The sequence below is a fragment of the Argiope bruennichi genome, chromosome 6 (assembly GCF_947563725.1).
Source record: "Argiope bruennichi chromosome 6, qqArgBrue1.1, whole genome shotgun sequence".
NCBI lineage: Eukaryota > Metazoa > Arthropoda > Arachnida > Araneae > Araneidae > Argiope > Argiope bruennichi.
In genome coordinates this window covers 39,287,278-39,313,411 of record NC_079156.1, presented here as the reverse complement: position 1 = coordinate 39,313,411, position 26,134 = coordinate 39,287,278, and the positions used below count along the sequence as shown (strand labels likewise).

General features: G+C 28.9%; 1 protein-coding gene across 2 annotated transcripts in view; it reads right to left on the bottom strand.

Annotated features, from left to right (window-relative positions):
- LOC129971347 (short-chain dehydrogenase/reductase family 16C member 6-like) overlaps positions 1–26,134 on the bottom strand; it is a 77,855-nt gene that overhangs the window by 13,653 nt on the left and 38,068 nt on the right. The window contains exon 4 of one of the 2 annotated variants that reach the window (XM_056085021.1): positions 16,353–18,901. The exons of the other annotated variant lie outside the window; for it this stretch is intronic. Coding sequence (XP_055940996.1) covers positions 18,808–18,901 — 94 coding nt within the window. The 3' untranslated portion in view covers positions 16,353–18,807. Of the gene's footprint in view, positions 1–16,352; positions 18,902–26,134 lie in introns of those variants that run through there. 2 annotated transcript variants of the gene reach the window in all.

The window sequence follows — 26,134 nt, the reverse complement described above, 5'->3', positions numbered from 1 at the left end:
TAAAGTAATAATAAATTATTATTAATAATAATAATAATTTCATAAATAGTAAAGTAGAGATTTGTGACAAAAATAGGAAATGTGCGGAATTGTCGAATATTGCGAGTATATCTACAAGTCAAGTGAAACAAAAATTGACGGAATCAGTACAATGATTGACTTATTTTTTCATAATTATTTCAAATATGTAGATTAGTAGTAGTAGCAAATGTAAAATATTTGAAAACAAAAATTGCTACGTTGTATATCTGAAGAGAAATATTTTGTCAAATAACTCATCACATCTAAATTATATAAATAAACAAAAGTTTCGCAATTCTTTCTGGACCGAAAAAATTTGCTGTTCTTATTGGTATTATGAAAGAAATCATTTCTGTATCGCTTAAAATTACTTGATCTTTCGGAATATTCGCAAAACGAACTCACCTTCTACGAATAATTTTCATGATCGGGTCTTTCGCTTCTAATCCAAAGTCGCCTTAAGGCTGCTTATACCAGTTTAGTCACCAACAAAAAGAAGTAATTTTCGTGACCGACGAAGAAAATCGAGAAAGGGTTAGTTATTGATAAGGGAGGTTTTAAAAAAAAGTTAAGTTGATGTTGTTGGGATTTCGGGTAAATCTGAAAACCAGTTATGATGAGAGAATACTACATTTTCTTCAAAATTAAAAGAAAATTTAGGAGAGGATTATGCAATCGTTGCAGCCATTATTCCTAGTTGTAGGCATATATTGTGTGTACGCATTATTTGATACTAAACATTAAATAATAACATAATGTAATATAATTGCACCCAATATTGTACAATGTTGTGCAACATGCTGAACCATCAGGGATCTATGGTTCAGCATGTTCAGTTAATTATTTGTTAAGTAATAAAAGGTAAACCATCAGTTTGAAATCCAGTGCGCATTAATTATTATTAACTCCTTTTGGTTAAATTTTCTAGAAAAATACATTTTACAATTTTAATTAATTAATTGATACAACATATAGTAGGTAACATAGCAAAGGAATAGTCGGTTTAGATTGCCCGAGACAATTTAAACTAGCGAAAGTGGCTATTTGGTGAATTATTTCTCCAACACTTTCTCGCATATTCTGTAATAAATTTGTCATGACAGAGAACGCTTTACATGGCACTGGTGTACAATAGTTACGAAATATTAACTTTTGGCGTGAATTTAGTGTTTTTGCTGAAACTATCGCGTCATCCTTGGCGAGTTATTTGGCGTTTAATCCCTGGCATGCGTTAATAGTATACAAAAATCTGAATTTTGTTTTAGATCCGAATTTTGTCGCAACCGGCCGAATAAAAAACCTGACATAAAACTGCATTTGTAGTCACAAAATCCCATACCAAATTTGATATATTTAAGTCATTGGGTTTTTGAATGATCGCTTTTACATTTTCCTGAAAGTATAGACTGACGGACAATCAACCCCCCCCCTCCCTTGTTTGATTTGGCTCAGAATTTGATGAGTATATAGACTACAGATGTTAATACTTCGTAAGGAATTTTATCCATTTAGGTGTCTTCGTTTTATAATTATCGTCGTAACTTATATTCGAACAGCCGGACTTTCACTGAACAAATTTTAATCAAAATTAGATAGAAATCTGCAAATTTGGTTTAAAGACCATATACCAAATTTTAACCGTTTAGATAAAAGCGATTTTGAGTTATCTTTAACACAAACGGGCATTTTCCCAAAATGTGCTTTTCGAACTCAAGTTCTAAAGCACGGAGGTGCGTCAAAACCTCGAATTCGAATTTTTTTGACATTACTATACTTTTTCTGTACTGCGTATACGAGAAATTAAAAAGCGTTATTAAGAACAGAGCATTAGCATGTTTATGCCGCGTTTTAAGTGATATCTAATGAATCGATCAAAATATAATGCCACAATTCAAGCTCTATCTAGGCACTAATGAAGACGGATAACAAAAACCACAACAACAACAAAAAATCCGATTATGCCCTAGTTGCAAAGTACTTTCACAACGCCATCAGAAGCAGCCATACCTAATAAAATGAGAGAATCCTTCCTTTGAATACGGTACTTTATTTTTATATTCTCGTATAGGAAGTATAGAGAAAATACAGTAATGGTCAAAAAATTCGAATTCATGATTTTGACGAATATCCACGTTTGAGACCACCCTGAGTTTGAAAAACACATTTTTGGAAAATGTTCGTCTGTCTGTCTTTGACAAAGATAACTCAACAACACTTTGAAGTAGATAGATGAAACGTGGTATACAGGCTTACAGCCAAATTTATCGATATCTTTCCAATTTTGAGCAAATTCCGTTCAGATGAAGTCCGGCTTATATATAACTAATATCCGACCGTTTGGATATACGTTAAAGTGATAACTGCTAAGTCATATACATAGAAACAATTCGATACACAGATGTAAAATCTTTAGTATAGACGCCTGCCACATTTTGAGCGAAATAGGACAATTGGCTGACTTTCTGGCTGTCTGTACATTCAGAAACATATAAATGTGATAACTCAAAATTGCAGTAACTTAAATATATAAAATTTGGTACGTAATTTTGCGACTAGACGTATAGTTTTGTGTCGAATGTTTGTTTGGAATGTAAAGAACGGTTGGACAATCGGTTGGTAAGAAATTCTATTTTCGATTACTATTAACCGCATGGCAGGGATTAACCGCCATGGATCACACTACAGATTCAGTAAAAAATGCTAAATTCGTACCAAAGTGTGATATTTCGTAACTAATGTACACCAATACCAAGCAAAGCGTTCATTGGAATAACATCTTTTAACCCTTTCTAGGGCCGTGGAAAGTATGCTTCCCACCAAATTTATCAATCTTTGTATGAAATTATGTAGGTTGGCATAAGTTCTGACACATTTTTTCTGTAAGTCAGAAACTTAGATGCTTCAGTTCTTTATCTCAGACAAAATGATGTGTCTTGATTTGTTACTTAATTATTAATTAACCAAATTAATAATTAAGTAATTAATCAAATTAAATTGATCTAATAAGCTAAATGAATCCCTTTTCTTATTCTAATTTCAAACCTAAAAATATTTTAACATAATATGACTAGAAAAAAAATGGCCCTTTAAAGGGTTAAACAGCATTTGGGTAAGTTTGGGGGAGTCTTCTCCCACAGGTTAATAGTTCAAAACCTAAGTAATAGTCACACAGTGTAATAGATAGATGGCACATGCACTGAGTGTTGTTGGTAAACATTAGACGGCAAGCGCAATTACATATAATGTGAATGAAACGTCTATTGAGTTTGCAAAAAATTAAAATAAAACTATTAGGTCTCAATGAAAGTTACTTCAGACAGAAAGTAGTAATAACTATCAAAATAATTATTTATAAGCCGTAATAATTTAATCGTTTTAAACTTTCCTGAAGTGTTGTTTTTACGATCTTTCCTGAAATTACGATCTAACCTCCTTTTTTTTTTTTAATATCATAAAAATGTAAGCATTGATTCATGTTTGAGATTTCAAAATGTAGCGATTTAGAATTATAATAATCAAGAAGATAAATCTTGATGTAGAAAGAAAATTATAATAATTAAAGTACCATTTTAAAATAATGATACTCCGACCGTTATGACCTACTGACTACTCAATCATCTTGTCAAAGTTAATCCTTCTTTTCTTTTTTTCCTTCCCGTATGTGAAATATAGAAATGTAGTAATCATCAAAAACTTCGAACCCGAGATTTTGAGAATCTCCTAGTTTTAAATTTTTCTGAATTCGAAAAACGCATTTTTGTAAAATGTCCGTCCGTCTGTCGTCTGACAAAGATAACTCAAAAATACTTTGAGCTAGACGTATAAAATTTGGTATACGGTCTTTACACCTAATTTGTAAACTTCTATCAAATTTTGAACAAATTCCATCCAGTGGGAGTCCGTCTGTCCAACTGCTTGAACATAAATTAACACGAGAACATCAAAGCAAAAAGAGCTAGATAAATTAAATTCGGTACACAAATTTAAATTCTATAATATAAATACTATCAAAATTTGAGCCAAATCTCTTAAGGGGTTGACCATCTATCTGTCTATACTTTCAGAAATAAGTAAACGCGATAGTTGCAAGCTCTTAAATATATTAAATTTGGTTTGGTATTTTGTGACTACAAGTGTAGTTCTGTATCAAATTTTTGTTTCAATCGATTGAGAAAACACTTCTAAAACACAAATTCGATTTTCGGATACCTATTTAACGCGTGCTAGTTAGTAATCGCCAAAAACCTCGCCAAGAATTAAACAATTGGCGAGTATTTAGTATTCAATAAAAATACTAAATTCGCGCCGAAAAGTTGGTATTTCATAATTATATACGCCTATGCCCCACCTTTATTAGATCGTATTAGAGAAAGTTTCGGAGAGACCACGTCCGTTGGTCTTCAAAATGACGCTAGATAGATGAAATTTTGTACATAGATTTAACATCTATAGAGTAGACACCTATCTAATTTTAGACCAAATCTAACAAGTAATTAATCGTCTTTCTGTACTTTCAGAAACATGTGAACGCGATAATTCAAAGTTGCATTGACTTAAATATATCACATTTAGTATGCGATTGTGTGATTACAAGTGCAATTCTATATCAGATATTTATTCCGATCAGTTAAGAAAAACGTGTCTAAAACACGAATTCAATTTTCGAATATTAATAACCAAATTCCAGAGATTAATCGCCATAAAACTCGCCAAGCTTGACACGACAGATTCAGTAAAAATGCTGAATTCAAGCCGAAAATTAATATTTCGTAACTATTGTACGCTTTCTCAGGATTGACACCTTTATGAGAGGATATGTGAGAATGTTTTGAGGGGACCATTTTTGCTGGTATAAATTATTATTTTGTTACATTATTTGCTGTTTATTTTATTTCATAAATTAAATTAATTCCAACAAATTAATTTTAGAATCCTAGCCATATCTTGTATTTATCAATTGTTACAGTACATTACAACTCAACACAACATATTGTTATATGACATGCGCAGTGACCCTGTCACATGAATGTGACATCACTTGAAGTGAAACCATGAAAATAATCATTTGGAAATAATAATGGTATAATAGCCAGTTATTTCAGCATCTATGATGAATATATTTAATGAGTTCTATTATCTTTTCCAAACTTCGTCAAAATGTGAGCAATTCTTTTTGAGTTTCCAAACACGAATTTTCCAAACATTTAGCAATTTTGTTAGAGTATTTTATAGAATGTATTGTTGATAATAATAATTAAAAAGTCATTTGATAATAGTAATTCTCTATTCGCATGTCATGTTCTCAATATTCTTTTGGCACAATTTTCATCAGGTTGAATACCTGAACCACATCAATTGAATTTTCAAAATTCAATTACCTTAAAAATATAATAAAATCTTATGTTTTCATTACAGAATAGTTCTAACAATTAAAAAACCATTTAAAAGAAATAAAAATGAAACCACTGTGACCCACTCTTTGACCAGTCACCTTGTCAAGGTGAAATCTTTCCTTTCTAACATGCAAATGATCTTCAAGATGATGCCAGCGATAAAGGAAAAAACTTTTTCTCTATTGGAGGGGAAAAAAACCAATTGGTTTGGGTCATATTAATCACAACAAAGAAAAGCCATTAAAATTCTTCTCTGAGGGCACGGTACTTAAATAGTCAGCTGAACATCATGATGCAAATTGGTGGAGTTATATCCTTGACCTTGGGGAACGGAATGTATCAAACAAGGAAAACATAAGCACATCTCGTATTTTATTATTTTTCCAATTATATAACGTAGCAAGGAGCAAAAAGTATGATCTCTAGAATTTGATGAATGGCCACTTTTTATGTTCTCGAATATCAAGTAACAGAAAGTATTGTAATCGCCGAAAAATTCGAAGTAGAAGTTTTTGACGAATCTCCACGTTTCAGACCTCCATCAGTTCTAAAAATGTCTGCATGTTTGTGGCAAAGATAGTACAAAAATGCTTTAAGTTAGATGAATGAAATATGTTATATAATCTTTACACCAAATTTGTAGATTTTGAGCAAAATCTATTTTTAAAAATCAATCTGTCTGTCTGTGTGGCTGTTCGAATATAAGATAGCATGATAATTTTGTACAAAATGGACAGAACTAGATAGAAAAAAATTGGTACATAGATTTAATATCTATATTGTAGACACATATCCAAATTTGAACCAAATCTAATTAGTTGTTGAGCGTCTGTACTTTTACAAACATGTAAAAAGCGATGGTTTAATTGTATTTAATTTGGTATGTGGTTTTATGACTACAATTGTTATTTTAAGTCATATTTTTATTTCAATAGTTGAGGAAAACCCAAATTCAGTTTTCGGATGCTATTAACAGCATGCCAGTGATTATCTCCAACAATCTCTCCGACGATAAAACGATTAATTCAATAAAAATGCCAAATTCACGCCAAATATTAATATTTTGTAACTATTATATGCCAATGTCATGTAAGGCATTCCAAGATCCTGTGGTGAAAGCATATAAGCCAGTTAACAACTACGCTACACAGGCAATTGCTTTTGTATCGTGGTCATGTTACTGGGCTGCAAACCACAAGGTTCCAGGTTCTATCCTCGCGCATCGCAAATCCGTCACATTGGTGACCTCGGACGATGATCCTTCAACCTTCGTACAGCTGTTGTGCACCATCTATCCATAGCAAACCCAAAGTCGTCAGATACACTTGACGCAGCAGCACTAAAAGGCCGCAGCAACAGCATCAGCAACCATTCATCCACACACGCTCGCCATAACGCTTGTCGCTACTCAAATGGGTACAGGCGCATTAGAATCAACAGCTAATACATCATCACTCAACAGCCACATCGTTCGTCTCACCTCCAACTCACTGGAGGGAGAGTCTGTGGTGAAAGCATATAAGCCGGTTAACAACTACGCTACACGAGCAATTGCTTTTGTATTGTGGTTATATTACTGGGCTGCGAACCACAAGGTCCCAGGTTCTATCCTCGTTCATATCAATCCACGATTTTTGAGGCTGATGGGAAATAATAGAAAGTATGCGAGAAAGTTTGGGTAAGACCACCGCAGCTTAGTCTTTTTTACCACCCTTAGTTTTATAAAACAATTTTTGGAATACGTCTGTCTATCTGTCCGTGAATGTAATAACTCAAAAACGCGAATGAATTAATTAAAGGCGATAAAACTAGTAAGATGCCTTCAATACCTTGACGCTGGCATCACTGAAAGTCTATTTTTTAAATCTAATTTTAGGAATGTATAAAAACTTCTTTATTTTTATAACTTATTCATGGATAATGTCAAAATGTAAATATCTAAAAACAACAATGACAAACCATCAGGGGAAAAATATACTTTTAGGTAATTTTTATGGAGCTGATAGATTTGTATGAATGAATAATCTATACACAGATGGTTTTCGATCAGAAGTTACAAGTGAGGTTCTTATAAGTATTGTAAAAAAAAAATGATTAAAGAGATTTTCCAATTTCTTATATTCAAAGAGAAAATATTGTCTCTGTCAAATAATTTTTACCTTAAAATTTTGGTGAATCTTCGTATTGCAAAATGACTTGAGTAGCAAAAACATATTTTTGCACTTTTGCCTGTTTGTCGACTCGGGAAAGAAACTTTCTGGATGGATAAAATTTGATATGTTGTCGTTATATTAATGTTGCTGGTATTTATCAAATTTTGGGGCGAAATTTATTCAAGGAATGTCTGTCCATTCGTCCGTGCATTTAAACATGACACTTCAAAGACACAACTAGCAATATAAATGAATTTTAATATATAACATTATAAGAAAATTATTTCTAAACATTTATTTTGAACGAAATCCCTCAACTGGTTCATCATATATGGATCTTTTGGTGTATTATGTAAACATCTTGAAGAATGGTTCAACGGAATGCTTGAACTTGATAGTTCTTCCCATTACTTTTGTTATAATAAAGGAATATACTAAATACAGTTACTTATAAAATTCAGAAATGCCATTTAATGTTTAATTATATTGTGGAAGATAATTATTTGAATTATTGGTATGTGGAAAATGAAAACAAAAATAGTAAAGATGAAGACAAAATATAATTAAGTGGACTCATTTGAGAAAACGGACTATTTTTCAGACATGAAAACCCTACACACTTTTGCGCTTACGTTAATTTTTTAAATTTCTCCTAAATAGGGATTAGATAAATAAGATACAGCAGGAAAAGTTTTTAATTAAGAAATATATAGCAATATTACACAATTTGCACTAAAATTTAAAAAAAAAGAAAAATTTAAAAACAAAATGAAAATTAATATCTAAAAAGAATAGAAAAAAAAAACATGTTAAGAATTCAGTTAATCACGTGATCTTCTTGGGCGGAGCTAGCTGCCAATCATGTATCACGTGGTCTCTCGGGTTTCGGCACCATGTAAATTATTGTGTAATCATGAAATGTAATAAAACATGCCAATCAGAAGAAAATGGAAAAGTACGCTTCTTTTTTTAATTGAGTTTCCCCCCCTCTTTAGAATAAAACATTTACGAAGTGATAACCATGGAAGAAACAATAGTTAGTTCTTTTACTTATCTTTTATCTATCGTCAAACTCGATTTCGCACTGTAGTCAAAATGAACGAGTAGCTCGAAAATGCAACAGCGAAGAGTAGTGACTTTTATAACAGTAATTTTACTCCAATTCGGTCAAAAGGTTTGACTGTTAATCGTATTACCTAAGCATTTATATATGAATGTAACCCTTCAAAATGTAGTAATATGAAATTTTGTATGTAATCTTGATGCCAAGATTGTATACATAGAGTTTAGTTAAGTTATATTAACGTCCCGTTGTAAAGCAACACTAGGACTATTTTGGGACGAACCGCGGTCAGATGACGAGGACGACAACTGAGCTGGCACACCCCTCTCCACACCACACCAGTGGGTGTATACATAGATCTGAATCAAAATGTAGATTCAATCAGTTCTCGGGAAGTAGTTAAAAATTACATACAAGTATGAATCTATTTGGCAGCCTTTAACTTTCAGAAAAATTACTTGTTTTCATTTACTTATTATTACTTCAGATTACCTGCCATTTACATTTATACATATTATTAAGGAAGACATTCAGAGTATTTAAATATTTTAATAAGTAAGTTAACGCAATGACAAATATAAAAAATTGCTCAATTATATTCGATAAACCGTTAATATTATTTTTATATTTTATAATTCCTGGATTTGTATTTTTTTTACAAACTTATTTGGCAATTAGGAAAATGGAATTTTTTAAATAGATCTGTTTTTGTCCTCTCTTAACCTAGCGCCACAGACAACTAATTATATATTCGATTTTTTTTCCAACACACTATGGCGCCGAGCTAAAATTAAGTATGTGTTGAGCGCGAAATAAAGTTTTCTTTTTTTGAGAATGGCAACATCTATGTGAAAAGAATTGAAAATTTATCTTTTATATGGAAATAAATGGAATCGGACTAACATACTTGTTATTTTGTCTTAAGAAACCACTCCATAAAAATATTTTAAGTTCAGAAAACCTAAATGAAATGTAATTCAGATAGAGTTTCAATATACTACATATCTAAACATAAGACGTTCGATTTTATCTTAGAAATATGAGCTTATCGAAAAAGATCTTGAGATTTTTCATGCATAAAGTTCTTTTTAGTGCAACATCTTGCATGATTTTTGCTATTCTAATTGGGAATAAAGAATTCGAAAGAAAACGCAAGTACGAATATTTAATAATAATAAATCCTAACAGCTGTTTAAGATTATTCCATTACCTGGACAGTCATTAGGATTTATGACCTTATTATAAGACATTAAGTAGAAATGGCATCGAAATTCTAGTATGCATGGTTGCAAAATGTATTAATTATTCCTATATAAAAATGTTTTTCCATTGCAATTTACTTTTCAGGTTTATAAATCCATTGATAAATTAGCAGAATTAAAAAGGTGAGGCATTTTGCAACATGCGAATTAGCTAGCTAATTGATAATTGGAGTATGTAAAATAAGCATGGAATCAGGAGTACGCAAAAAACCAGTAACCTCGATAAACGTATAACCTTGAAGCGAAATGTACAATTACCAATCGTAAAAATTCTTTAATGATCATAAAATGCAACTTATTCGGAAAAAAATCGCTTGCAGCTAAACGCACGCAAATTTTTGTAATTACATAAGTAATTTGACAGCAAAATATATCTTATCTCAAATGTTTTTGGGGTTTTTTTCTGGGTACATGAGTGTTTATATAGTTCTGACGTAATTTTTTTTTTTTAAAGTATCAACTTCCTTTTCATTTATTTATCAATTTTTATGATCTGCCATTTCTTTTTCATGTATTATTTTATTACATCATTTTCTTTTCATATGCATAATTGAAAGATCTTGAAGACAATTTATCCGTTAGAAGAATTTTAAAATAAAAAATCGTTCGAAAAAGGAAACATTTTGTATGGAGAAATTATTTCGGTGTTTTAACTTCCTTTTCGAAATTGCGCTTCTTTGTTCGATTTAATTAATTTATTATTCACTTTTGTTTCCATTTTGAATGGGAAGTTGAAGAAATAACAGTTGTTAAAATATATGACGAAGAAGCAAAAAAAATATTAAAACATTTCCCGGTTTTCTAATACACTTTGCAAACATTTCACAAGATCTTTCAAAAACAAACCCGATTCTTAGAAAAAGCAATTTAACTGGAAGATAAATGTCAACAGAAATTCTAGACAAAATACGACGAAATCCTAGACAAAATATTTGATTTTTTAAAGAAGGTTAAATATTACGTCCAGACGCATGTAAAAAACTTTTTATCTTCAAAAATTCTACAAAAATATTACTGTTTCATTCCACGTGCCGACAGAAGCATATTTTCTATTTCTGTAACATTTGCCATTTAATTTTTCAGTTCGATTATTTTATACAAATATAAATAAAAAAAAAAGCTTCTTTATGACTCGCATTCTCCTTAATTACGATTTAGGTACGAAAATTTCTTTCATTTCAGAGGAATCAGAAAGCGAAAGTAAAAGGACGACAAACTTTCTAAACTTGTAACTCCGTATATGGCATCAACTCGTATGCAAAATGATGTACGAGTAAGAAAAAGGCGGCGCTTCTTTTATATATCGAAATTGTATTCTTCAAAATTCATCTTTTCCTTCAGTGAAAATCACAAATTGGCATTGTTCCATTCTACGACTTAGTTATGTTTTAACATAATGTAATTTAAAGGAGATTTTTCTGTGCTTTTATATTTGTTCAATACTTACTACATATTATTCATTTTTTTTATTATAAATTAATCGTTCAATTAAGAAAATTCGCTATTCATAGAACAAATAAGTTCATTCCTTCAGCACATTTTTATTTTCTCGTATATGTAGTATAGAAAAAGCATACTAATCTTCAAAAAATTCGAACTCGAGTTTTTGACGAAATATTCATCTGTCTCCCTGAGACAAAGACAACTCAAAAACGTTTAGTATTTGACAGATGATATTTGGTTTACGGTTTTTGCACCAAATTTGTAGAATTCTGTCAAATTTTCAGCAAAATCTGTTCAGAAGTTCGTCTGTCCGGCTATTCGAATATAAGTTAACACTATAACTACAAAACGAAGAGAGCTAGATAAATAAAATTCGGTACATATATGTAACATCTATAGTGTAGACATCTTGCTAATTTTAAACCAAATCCAATAATCGGGATGACTGTCTGTCGGTCTGTACTTTCAGAAACATGGAAACTGCGATAATTCAAAAAGGCAAATAAATACAGGGTGTTCATTAATTATTGTCGGGGTTTCCGTACCTTATAACTTTCGAATAAAAAATATTACCCAAAAACGTATTCGTAAATTACAACTCAAAGAATTTTATTAATGATATTAAAGTGTAAAGGTTGCACAATTTGCACTTTGTAGGCATTCAGTTGAAGGCGATTATGTATTCGTAAATTACAACTCAAAGAATTATGAATACGTAAATTACAACTCAAAGAATTATGAATATGTAAATTACAACTCAAAGAATTATGTATTCGTAAAGTACAACTCAAAGAATTATGAATACGTAAAGTACAACTCAAAGAATTATGAATACGTAAATTACAACTCAAAGAATTATGAATATGTAAATTACAACTCAAAGAATTATGTATTCGTAAAGTACAACTCAAAGAATTATGAATACGTAAAGTACAACTCAAAGAATTATGAATACGTAAATTACAACTCAAAGAATTATGAATATGTAAATTACAACTCAAAGAATTATGTATTCGTAAAGTACAACTCAAAGAATTATGAATACGTAAAGTACAACTCAAAGAATTATGAATACGTAAATTACAACTCAAAGAATTATGAATACGTAAATTACAACTCAAAGAATTATGTATTCGTAAAGTACAACTCAAAGAATCGCCTTCAGCTGAATACCTACAAAGTGCAAATTGTGCAAGCTTTACACTTTAATATCATTTATAAAATTCTTTGAGTTGTAATTTACGAATACGTAATCGGTTTTTGCGTAATATTTTTTATTCGAAAGTTATGAGGTACGGAAACCCCGACAATAATTAATGAACACCCTGTATATCAAATTTGGTTTGAGATTTTGTGACTACAATTGCAATTTTGAATCAATTTTTTTTGTTTCAATCGGTTGAGAAAAACGTGTCTAAAACACAAATTAGATTTTTTTATTAGATTTTTTATTTAACCTTTTTTTTTTATGCCAAGTATAAATCATCAGACAACTAACTCATCAAGGATGATAGGACAAATTCAGTAAAAATGCTAAATTCATGCTAAAAGTTAATATTTCGTAACTATTATACGCCAATGCCAGGCACGTCGTTCTCTAGCATGACAAGTTTATCAGAGCGTATCCGAAAAAAAAATTGGGGGGGGGGGTACCACACCCGCTGGTAAGACCAGTGTTCCATCGTCAGCAATGTACGATAGCAGATACCTACAATAGATATCAAATAACATTCACTCAATCCGATTCCAAAACAAACGACATTTTCTATTTAAAAAAGATCTCCGATTAAATAAAAGCTATATTTCGTTTCCAGTTCTTAACATTTCTGAAAAAAAAATCATCAGAACTATATGTTGAAGTTATTCTTACAAAAGTCTCCATTATAGCAATTATTTAAAATTGTGATGCTTCTAGGAATATTTTTTACACCTGTGCTTCGTATCATACTTTAACCCTCTAAGTTCAGGATATTTTTAATGTGTAGTAAGCTTTTTAATAATTCCAAATATATCTGTAATGAAACTAACTTCTGTTCATATGCAATTATATAACAGTATAATATAATTCAAGCCATCTCAGTATAATTATTTTAAATAATTTAATTAAAACCAAGAGAATTATTGTAGTGTGATTTTTATGTTACCAATACAAAAGAGCATTACGCATTATGTAAGATAATATGTGCTGATATGAGCTATCAATACGAATTATATTTCCTTTTCCGTCATATCAATCAATTAAGTATATACTGTTTTTTCAGTCATAACAGCAAATGTGGTTTCAGCTAAAAATTGCTCATTGTTTTTAATTATGTGAGAACATGATGTTGTTTCGGTTTGAGGGTTTTTGAAGCCACAAAATCCACGGGCAGAAAATTGGCGTTTTATCGCTTTCTAGGCATCAATTTTTCGCTTTTAAAGTTATTAGAAAATGATAAAGAAGGTTATCACATTTGGCGACTTATCGCCAACGAAAAGTTAGAACTTGGCGCGAATGTCCGCCATGTACCCGATTTTCCTGTCTGGCCAATAAAAGGCATGGGTCGTAAGAAGTTATCGCCCGAAGGAGCACAAAAAAGGATATAAATAACATTTTGAGATGGAAAAAAAAAACTATAGCTTTTCTAAAAATTAACGATTGCGCAATACAATAGTCATGTGATCTTTCCAAACTAGTTTAAACCGGATTTTTGTTAAAAAAAAAGAAATTGACATTAAGAAAAAGTTTTGGAGCTTCACTGATCTGTTTTGATCGTTCTTCTAAATATCTGTTGATCACATGATTGTTTCAAAAACCTATTTAAACTGGTTAATAACTTAAATTAATTAAGACAAACATTGATTTTTAAAAAATAATAATAATGTTCTCACATGATAACTTGAAATTTGCGACAGCAGTTTTATATTTTTACAATTTTTTCCTCTCAAAACTTTTTGTTCTTCATAGAATAGAAAATTAAACCGGGTATGCATTTTAGATGCTATTTTGAGGACATATTGAAACCAAAATTTGGAACAAAACTCAATTTTTATAACAGGATCACATGTCAAATTTAATGCACAGACCGACGGACAGTCAGCCCTTTTGGTGATTTTAATTCCAAATTCGAAGCAAAAAACAGCACTTTTAGTAACAAAATCACATACCAAATTTCATCTATCTAAATCCTTGCGTTTTTGAGTTATTGCATTTATATGCATGCGAATATACAAATGGACAGACAGTTAACACATTGGCGAATTTGCCTCAAAATCTGACACAGATAATAGTTTAGTTTTAACCATCCAGCTTTTTTCGTTTAGTAACTATAATGCTGATTTGCGTATGGACAAACAGACAGGTGAAAAGTTCTTGAGAATAGATATCTTTCAAAACTTGACAAAAATCTACAAATTTAATGTAAAACTCACACGAAAATTTATCGGCATAACTCAAATATCATCCTATACACAAACAGAAAGAGAGACGAATTTTGCGAATTATTTTTGAACTGAAGCGTGATATATCAAAACCTGGTGGTTAAATACTTTGACGATTACTTTCTCTTTTACATACTCTGTACATGATAAAATACGAATGAGTAACAGTCACATGTTCATTTGATGGCATAGAAATATATTTTTGTTTATTTTATAGCAGCTGAATATAAAACTTCAGCTTTTGGCAAATAGCCAAGATCTCTGAAATGCACATTACAACAAAGAGCAAATATCGTTTGGCATACATAATACGTTTCATTAATAGTAAACCTTTTCATTGTTTCCTCTATTCAGCTATTCGTTTTTAAACGAATACTTCCTTTCATTCAATGTCAAAATCATTAAAAAAAAAAAAAAAAAAAAAAAAAGCGCAAATATGGAGTGAAAGTGAAAATCCGAAAAGGATTATTTAATCTTAACCCTAAATTTGGTTTGTTTGTTTTTTTAAAAAATTGTTCCATGAAAGGTTCTTTCTTCTAGGACATTCCTGCCGCTCTTTTGGCTCAATGGCACTGAACCATATCACGTTGAGTTTACGTGATGTAAACAAGTTTCTTTTCATTAGGAATTTGAAATTCTTTTTTCATTACGAATTCAGTTTTTTCTCTCTCTCTTCTCTTTTCAGTCGTAATTCAGAAAGGAAAATATATGTTCAAAAAAGGTTTCAAGTTTAGTGTATAAAAAACATTTTTTAAAAGATAAAGAAAGGAAATCGAATTAAAATTAGTTGAAATTTGAAACCAAATCAGAAATAAATATTAAATTGAAAAGCAGTTAAGAATTAGATGGAGTCAAAAGAAGGAGAAAAAAAATGAAGGAAATGATGAATCCGACCTGAAGACTTTTTCAAGGTTCACCCTCATGCAGGGATTCAAACCAGGTTGATTTAGCCTAAATAATTATATTTAAAACATTTTTGAAATAATATGGTCCAGCAGTCTGTCAATAGATTTTAATTATTCAAACGGATTTATTAAACTATTAATAAAAATTACTTAACTTACAAGTTATAAAAGAAATTGTTAACATAAATATAATTAAAAATGAAGAAAAGTATTCGAAATCAATGACTGACAATCGAAATATACATTATATGAGGACAGGAATAATGATTTTACGTTCGATTACTATCAAAATAAATACTTTTAATGCACATGAAATGCGCACAAGTAGCTGGGTATGTAACTTAATGTAAAATTGATGATTGTGTTATGTAACTTAATGTAAAATTTAATGTGCATATAATCATAGTAATGAAAATGTGAGTACGTATTTTATTGTGAACGAGCCACTATTATATTGTGCATTTTCAAATCTGCCGCCAATTATTCTAAAAGAATGCACGAAGTGTTTGCTATTAAAATTTTTCTAACAACTATAAAATTAAGTTCTCCCCATTAAATTCAAAATTCGTTAAATAGAAAATTTTATAATTCATCCATTAGTCAGATAATAATTTATAAATGGAATGCCGTCTAAATCATTTTTAATACGATTTCATAACTATGTTAACATTTATTACAAAATTACACAATCAAATAGCAATTTTCTTTGGTCATGAAAATTAATTTATTACAGCAACATACAATAACATCACATTATTATTGGATAATCATTATCGAAAAAACAATTCAAAGACAAAAAATTAAAAAAAAAACATTAATTTAAAACAGATAAGAGAAAATATAAGTAGGAATAGTTAGTGCAGCTTTAAGCAGTGCTAAAGTAATAATTAAATATTTTAAAACATTTACCCTGATGAAAATCTGTTCAATATAAGTTTTTCCGACATGACATACAACAAACAGACTAGCTTATAATTTGTAATACAATATAAAACTACAACAACATCAACAAAAATTATTTTTTTCTTTAAGACTAAATGATAAAAATATGACTAAATTCTATATCGGCATCTATTAAGAGTAAATGATCTTTGATGTGCTGGAAAAAAACATCAAATTAAACATGAAATAAACAAAAATATTTGTACAAACTGTCATAACATATGTTCCATGGAATTTTTGTGGAAGTTTAATTCCATATAAAACTGTAATAGATAAGAATACCCAAATTTTTCACGATTGTTTTATTTTTAATCCTTTAATGGGATTAATCCAATTAAATCGAGTTCTAGCCATAATGAAATAAAAATCGGTTTCTTAAATGGTTAATTTAATTTGTTACATTAAAGAAGTTGTTCGGAATATATATATAAAAAATATATATAAAATATGGATGGTGATTAGATGGATTTTAAAAAAATTAACTGACAAATGCAAAATTCTTTAAATAAGCCCATAAAAAAAATCTAATTTTCGAAAATTATTTAGATTTTAATTTTCAATGAGCAATAATTTTTTAATTTGATAACATGATTCATAGAAAAAAAAAACTTCATGATTTTCAAGCGTAAAATTTTTAATATTTGAAAACGATTTTTTAGGAATAAATAAGTTTTTTCTGTAAAGAGTGGATTTAGAATAGACTGATATGCCTAAATTGGCGGGAATTCAACTAAATTAGTCAATTTTGAAAAATATTAACCTATTTGCCATATAAATACTTTTAATTAATTAAATTAAATTAACCTATTTGCCATATAAATACTTTTAAAAATTACCTACTAAAATTTCATTACAAACATAAGTGTAAGAAATAGGCTAATAAATTTCAAATAATCCAATTTGCATCAAAATAAACTTTTTATAACCTTAGGAACACACATTTTAAACAATCAAAATTATCTAAAGAAAGCACACAATAAATCTGAATTATATGACTAGATTTAAATCATAATAGAAATAAATCTTTGGTTTATACTCATATTAAGAAAATGTAAAAAAGCTAAACATAGATTTCACAGCATGACATTTGCACATTTTGGCACTAATGAACTTATACAATTAAAATATATACTAGAAAAGTATATAAAAAAACTGAAATAGTATTTACCCTTATTAAACGTTTAAAAAAATATTTACATGAAAACAACACAATTTTCGTCTTATTTTATAGATAAATTCTATAAGAATACAAAAAAGTTATTAAGAAATCTATTAAACAAATTCAAAATCTGAATACGAATGTTTGATAAACATTTAAATATAAAATAAATCTACAACATTCAAATTCATAAACATTCATCTTCTTAATTCCTAAATTCAAAATAAGAATAAAATAAAATATTTTCCTAGGAGAAAATAACTTGTACTTCTCAAGTGACGAATTAAATATAAAAATAGAAAACGATTATTTACATTTTGTTAGCATTTTTTAAATGCTCGACAGTCATAAAAATGTTTTGAAAAACTTGATAAACATTCGAAAGGAATAAAATCATATTTAAAATGTTCATTAAAATAAGATTTTATATCATATTAATAATCATGTCATAATAATAATTGTTTAATTTTTATATTCATAATTATTTATTTATTATATATACATGTGTGTGTGTGTGTGTGTGTGTGTGTGTGTGTGTGTGTGTGTGTGTGTTTACGACAATTTAGGTACACATTTTCTGAAGAGATCTAAACTGTTAACTGGTTACAGGCTATATTTTTTACATATTTTATATTTAAAAAATACAAAATTGGTAAAGGTAGGTTTAGGTATTGCTGTGATTTGGCTAAAATTATAGATAATAATCAGAATATAAATTCAATTACTTTATATTAACTAAGTGTACCTCAGTATCTTAAACCTAATAACAATTCACAGACAGAAACAGAAAATTTTCACGTGGAAAAAATAACTGTAAATATGTAAAGACACTTGTCAATTAAAATTAATAAAATGTACTTTACAACTCTACCTCATATTCAGAAAAGTAATATATGACAAACCATATGAAATATATTTTACAATACAGAAAGATTTCGATTAAGAAAATATTTTCAATATATAAATCTTCCAGTTTCTTTTACATTCAAAACTAGGAGAAATGTCCGAAACACAGTTGAATCTCCTCCATATTATGAAAAATACGTTCAGTCTTGTTTCTGCCTTCCTGTAAAACCATCCATGGCACTTTCCAGTGAAAAGAGTGAGTTCATGATATATATTAGTTTGGAAGGGAGCATCCTGGAAAGTTAAAGGTTAGTAGAATAGACCCATAACCAGACGATATGCATTAAATAGCAACTGTTAATGTAGTAGACTGTCCCAGGGCAACTGGCAATGATGCTCATAATTCCACACAGTGCTTCTAGGACAACAACTACACGTGTGTATTCAGATCGCCGTGTAATGATAACAATAATAATGCAACATTTTATGTTGAAAATAATGTGTGTTGATTTCTATAATTTAGGTTTCCCGCATTGCGAGTATAAACATAAAAAGAACCAGACTTGCAGCCCGACACTCGAATCATGCGATTTCTTACTCTTCCTAATTTTGACAAAAATTACAAGATAGATGCTGCAGTCTGGCTTGCTTCGTTTACTTTAAATTACTTTAGTTTAGTTCAGTTAAGAAAGATTGTGCCTAAATTTCTTTATACCTTCATATATGTGGGTAAGGTTCTAAACATTTTATATTTTTCTTTTTATTTCTAAGCGAATTTTAAATCATGGCCGTAGTCGATAATTAATCCTTCTCTGCAAATATTCACGACACACTAATGTGAACAGATTTGATCGAAATCTAACATGCATAAGGCCAGCTCACGCGTCGCGTCTTCGGTGTAATGGGTTTTTGAAATTCCAACCCTCTGGCACTAAACGTATCTTACCAGAGGTCTTTCTTTTAAAGTGCATCAATCCCTTTTTGATTCTTAAATAAAATTGTAAGCTATGGCCAAATGACGAGGATGATACTTAAATCGGCATTCTTCTCTCTAAATGTTCACGTCACACCAGCGTGAGAAGTCTTGATCTTAACGGAATCAAACATGCACCAAGCCCGCTAGCAGATTATATTATCGGGTTTCGATATTGGAACTTGGTCACAGACATATCTTGCAAAGATATCTTTCTTTTAAAACTCAACGGAAGAAAGAAAAAATCGAAAGCCATACTCATTAAGGAGTTAAAAAGAATATACATTTGTGTGTAAAATGTGCACACTGATTCTTGAAGAAGTCCAAATGTAATAATGCTCATAAGATAATTGTTGTAAATTTAAATATGCATGGTTAAATTTCTGAACTTTTTCTTTCAAAATCTTTTAACTAACTATTTATTTAACTAAATTATCTCATAAACTACACCGTCGTTATTTAAAGAGTTGATATACACAGATATGACAAAGTCAGGCAAATAAATATGTTAATGTTTAAAAAAAAAACAGACATCAGAGCGTCACTGACAGTTGTTTTGGAACAGCCTACACACATTAGAAAAAATCGAATGAAAAAAACAGCATTAGAAGAAATTATATAGCTAAATGTATTATAGCAGAATTCAAAATAATACAATTAGTTCCCACGGTTTCAGTTAGTATAAGTCGCAAAATCCTGTTTTGAGAGAAAAAAAAATGAGAGAGCAATGGTTCGGGGGTTTTTTTAATTAGCTTTTAATTATATCATCCTATAAATAAACAGCTCCCCGGTATTTCTCGTCACTCATATTTGATAAAGGGCGTTGTAACAATTACATTAAGAATAACTAAAATTTTCAAATTTCTAAATTGCGAAGTATTTCATTCGACATTATGTTATAATATTTTATTTGTAAAATATGTTATTCAGTTATGGAATGTTTATCCTTGTTTATATTACAAAAAAAAAAAAAAAGATTTGAACGACTTAAAAACGTTTACATTTAAAAAACATTTTATTTATCTAAATTTCATCCAAGAATCTATAATTTAAAGTTTTAATTTAGGAAAAAATTTAGAACTCCAGAATTTCAGTGTTTTTTTCTAAACAATAATGGCATTTCTTAAGCAAAATTATGAATTACTTTAAATTTAAAAAATAATTTAATCCATTTGCTGTCAGTATTCTTAATTTCTGTAAGTTATTTAATAAGATTTTGCTTTAAGCCGATTTTTTAAAACTTAAAATTAAGAACATTTAAAATTTCACAATAATCTTATATAAACATTTTATCAAACAGTCGTATAGTAAAATTTAGTATAATTAAAAAAAATCCAAATTCTTTAAAAAGTGATTGTTTAATTTATCACCAAAATAATAATAATAATGGCGTTAGAAATGTATTCCAAGTTTAAAACGTGCAAACGATAATAATTTTCAGCAAATTAAATATTTATACTTTTTCCCTTCTTCCACTTAAGAATAACGATATTTTAAAGAACTGTTCTGTGCTTCAGTTTAATAAAATGCATTTTTATAAAAAGAATTGAAATAACCGTGGGAACCACACAAATAGACTCTATCATTTTTACTATGCAAGAACAATTTTTAACGAAAAAAGAATCGCATAAGATGCCATTTAAACATTTACTTTTTTTCTTTCCAATGAACACGCCATAACAAGAATTTAATGACTCGTCGATCTTACAAACAGTATTTGCTAATATGTCTGATGCGAAACTTTGTGACGATTTATCTGTTTTTGGATAGTAAATATGTTAATAATAAATTGATACCACAACCAAATAAGAAATTAATTGATACCACCACCAAATACGAAATAGTTAATTCAGATTAATATTAATAATGTAAAATAAGAACAAAGGAAGTAAAGGAAAGATAATATTAGTAATATCATTTTTAAACCAGTAATATAATAGCTGATTTTTTTTTCTAAGACCTTGAATACCATCACAATTGCCAAGGTTACAACTAATAAATATTCATGTGTATACAACCAGGTATTTTAATCCAATTCGCAAATCCCAGATCTTTCTTCCTTTCACGTACACATTTTAAATTTCCAAATATAATACCAAAATGACCTTCACATACCCTTCAACAGAATGTAATAAATTATGCTTTATTGCTAAGATTAAATTATTGCTTAGTAACAAATTTTACGAAAGTCGTAACAATAATTAACGATTAAAATTATTCACAATTTTTAATCGTTGAAAAGTGTAGACATAATAAAAATAAAATTTTAAAACGTTCTTCCTTTTTCGTACAATTTTATAATTTTAAAATGACTTTCACATACCTTTCCACAGACTGTAAAAAATTATGCTTTATTGCTAAGATTAAATTACTGCTTAGGAATAAATTTTACGAAAGTCGTCATAATAATTTTAACGATTAAAATTATTCTCGATTTTTAATCGTTGAAAAGTGAAAGACATAATAAAAATAAAATTTAAAAACTTTTTTTCACATACAATTTTAAAATAGAATTTTAAAATGACCTTCACATACCCTTCCACAGACTGTAATAAATTATGCTTTATTACTATGAGTAAACTGTTGCAAAGAAGCAAACTTTAAAGAAGTTTAAACTCGTAATTAATTTAAAGTCTAAACTTAAACAAAAACTAAATTAATTATTCAGTTTACTTAAATGGAGTTTTAAAATTGTCTTTTCAAGACCTCTCATAGTCTGTTATGAAATATGTTTTTCTTTGTTGCAAGGATTGGAATGAAATGAATTAATTTTAGATTTGGAAGTGGAAATGTTGAAATTAAATTAATTTCATATTTTAATCATCCTCGAAAATTTTAATATAAATTAAAATAGATTCAGAAAGAATTAGAATAATAAAATATTCGTAGTGATAGAAAATAGTTACTTGGCAAAATTTTACATTAAACCCTTCGTTTAAAATATTATAAAATTTTACTGTGATATATCGTGGAAATTTTTTTAATATAATTTCATAACACTTCGATTTTAAAATTGCCAGGAATTATTTGTCAAATATGTTAGAAAAGAGTAACACTAATTATATCTTATATATAAAAAAAATCCTTACTCCATATTTTTACTAATTATTATACTTTCAAATTTGATTATATTATCAAATTTAAATAACAATGAAATGAAAAGAACACCAATAAAAACATTTTATCTATATGAAGTAATCAACATATTTATATATATAAAAAGAAATATTTGTGTTCAAAGTCTAGATGAAACTCTCAGAGTTACAACTATGAAATTAGTCACACAGGTAATCATGAAAGTGATTTAATGCACCTCGGTGTCCGAATTTTAAAATTAACTTAAAAAAATTTTCTATTTAATAGTTTGTATTGTTTCAGGTGATTTTTCGCCTGTATCTTATTTCTGATGATCGAATAAAAAATGCAGTATGTCATTGGATGGAACAAACAAATGCCGTTCAACATTATTCAATTATTTTGTCATTCAACGTAATTTATTGAATTCTGAGAGGTTTTTAAAATATAGACATTTTTCCTGAAAAAAAGAATAAAAATTAAAATTTCTGCATTCGACATTCTAATTACAGTATTCAAATTTTTTGGATTCGTTTTTCAAATTTTTTAAGTAAGAATTAGAATAATTTTCCTTGGTAAAAAATAAAAATGTTACAGATATTTTTTTTTTTTTGCTGTTTTTTTTTATAGAAAAGTTCAATAATATTCCGCATTCCTTCTTCTCTAGACTATCAGTAGCTTAGCGTGGTTACTCTTAACATGGCAAGAAGCCAAATGAGAATACTGTTAATCAGTTACTGTACTTATCAAATACTGTTAATCACTTAACATAATTATTCAGCACCGGATAGACTTTAAAAATATCTTTACCAATGCGAAATCACAATTTTTGAATTGGCATCAAGCAATTCAGACAAACTTTTTTTTTTATTATTATACAAAAAAAGCTAAACACGAATAAAACTTGATTACGGGTTCATAAACTTCACATTTTATTTATATTTTTTATGCTGGATTATAGCAAAAGTTAATGAGCCGAGGTCTGCAATTTTTATTACACTGATTCATTATATTCTCTCTTCAAAGGAATAAGTAAAAGTTCCTTCTATTATTTTTTTCAGATTTTTTTTTAATTTTGTATTTGACAATGCACTTTTCTGTTAATAGATCACTGCTTAATTCAGTCCATTTCTAATGGTAAGTTCTAATTTGAGTGTTCGTGAAGCTTTTTAATTTGTAGAATTCCAGGCATTTTTTTACTACTTTTAATAGGTAATATTCTAAAGTGCTCTACAAATTATAATTTTTTGCATTTGTAATTCCTTATACATTCTGCGAATTTGTATAAGATTTTTTACTACATATATCGTTAGTTTATCAGTGGCAATCAGATCTAAGATATTAACAGGATAGTTCTCTATTTAAACGCGCATATTTTTAGCATCTAATATAAAAGTGATATAATAATGATTAGATAAATCTTCTATCTGCTCTTCCTAACGTTTCTAGTGCGTTTTATTTATCACCATTTCGTGTTAAAGATAATAAAAGAAAAATCAATCACATTTGATTTCTAAAATTTCGGAACAAAAAAATTATATGAACTTATATTTACATTTAGAAAATTCTGTTCCAAAATTTGCCATGTGAAGGATTACACCAGCCTGCAACAATTTCTTGTTTTAAAAGTAATAGTTGTTTTTTATGTATTTTCGCATGCTTATTTCAAAAATAATATCAGTTTTTACGTATCACGTACAGTTTTTTTGAAAAGTAAATTTTTTAAATAAGTAAAAATACACAGATTTTTTGCGATTTGGATAGGATAAATTAATAAAGTATGTATGTTTATTTGTTTAAATAAATTCTGAAAACCTCTTACTTCATTGAAATTAAATAATACATTTGTATTGAATAAATACTTATAATTGTATTTAAAAAAAAAAACCTTTTATTTTAAAATTCAAAACATTGATGGCAGTTGAATTTCACCGTAAAAAATGAAGTACCTGAAAAATTTAATAAAGCCGAATTAAATGACTTAATTCGTGATTTAGGTTTAACTAAAGAAAATACAGAATTATTAGGCTCTCGGTTAAAAGAGAAAAATTTATTAACGACACATACGCCGTTTAGTTGGTACAGGAATCGAAAAAAGCAATTTTTATCATTTTTCAAATCTGATAATTTCTTGGTTTATTGTGCTGACATACCTGGTTTGTTACATGAATTAGAAGATAATATTCCTTATAATCCGAATGATTGGCGACTATTTATAGATTCCTCAAAGAGGAGTCTAAAAGCAGTTTTATTGCATAACGAATCTAAACTTGCATCAGTTCCAGTTGCACTTTCCGTTTTCATGAAAGTAACATATGAAAGTATGGAGATGCTTCTCACTAAAATAAAATACACTGAACACAAATGGGCAATATGTGGTGACTTAAAGGTTATAGGTCTGCTTCTCGGGCAACAAAGTAGATTTACTAAATTTCCGTGCTTTATTTGTGAATGGGATAGCAGGGACAGAGAAAGTCATTGGATAAAAATGATATGGTCGAAGAGACAAGAATGGATTCCTGGTAAGAAGAATATTTTAAATGAATATTTGATAGATCCACAAAATATTTTATTGCCCCCACTTCACATAAAATTGGGACTCATAAAGCAGTTTGTGAAAGCTTTGGATAAAGGTGGAAAATGTTTTGAGTATCTTATATCGAAGTTCCCAAAATTGTCTAGCGCTAAAATTAAAGAAGGTGTATTTGATGGAACACAAATAAAGAAATTAGTTAAAGATTCCAATTTTGAACAATGTATGACAAATAGAGAGAAGCAGGCTTGGGTTGCATTTAAAGATGTCGTAGAAGGATTTTTAAGAAATGAGAGAAAAGAAAATTACAAAGAACTTGTAACTGAATTATTACATACTTATCGTCTTTTGGGGTGCAATATGAGCATTAAAATTCACTTCCTTCACTCACATTTGGAATACTTCCCAGACAATTTAGGAAAAATGAGTGACGAGCAAGGTGAAAGATTCCACCAGGATATAAAGGAGATGGAACGCAGATATCAAGGACGGTGGAATGTTAACATGATGGCCGATTACTGTTGGTCTTTAAAAAGAGACAGTGATGTGGACCATAAACGAAAAACTCGAAAAAGAAGCTTCAAGAAAAACACAAAAGTTATCATAATATTGTAAATGAACAGCATTATTGTGTTTAGTTAATAGTAACTACAGTTGCAATTATACTGCATTTTGTTAATTTTTTCATCGTCATTTGTAAAAAATCCTTATTTGTTACATAAAATTTCGTTTGCATTTTGGAAGGACATCATCATTGCTGATATAAATCAATTAAAATTTTACAAACAAAAATTTTTTTCTTTTTTTTGCAGGCTGGTGTTATTTTTTTTTTAATAGCTCTCGTTAATTTTCTAGATTTTATAATTAAAAAAAGTTATGAAATAGTTTTCTTGGACCAACAAATAAATTTGAACTTACTGAGTTTTCCAAACACAGTATAACATAG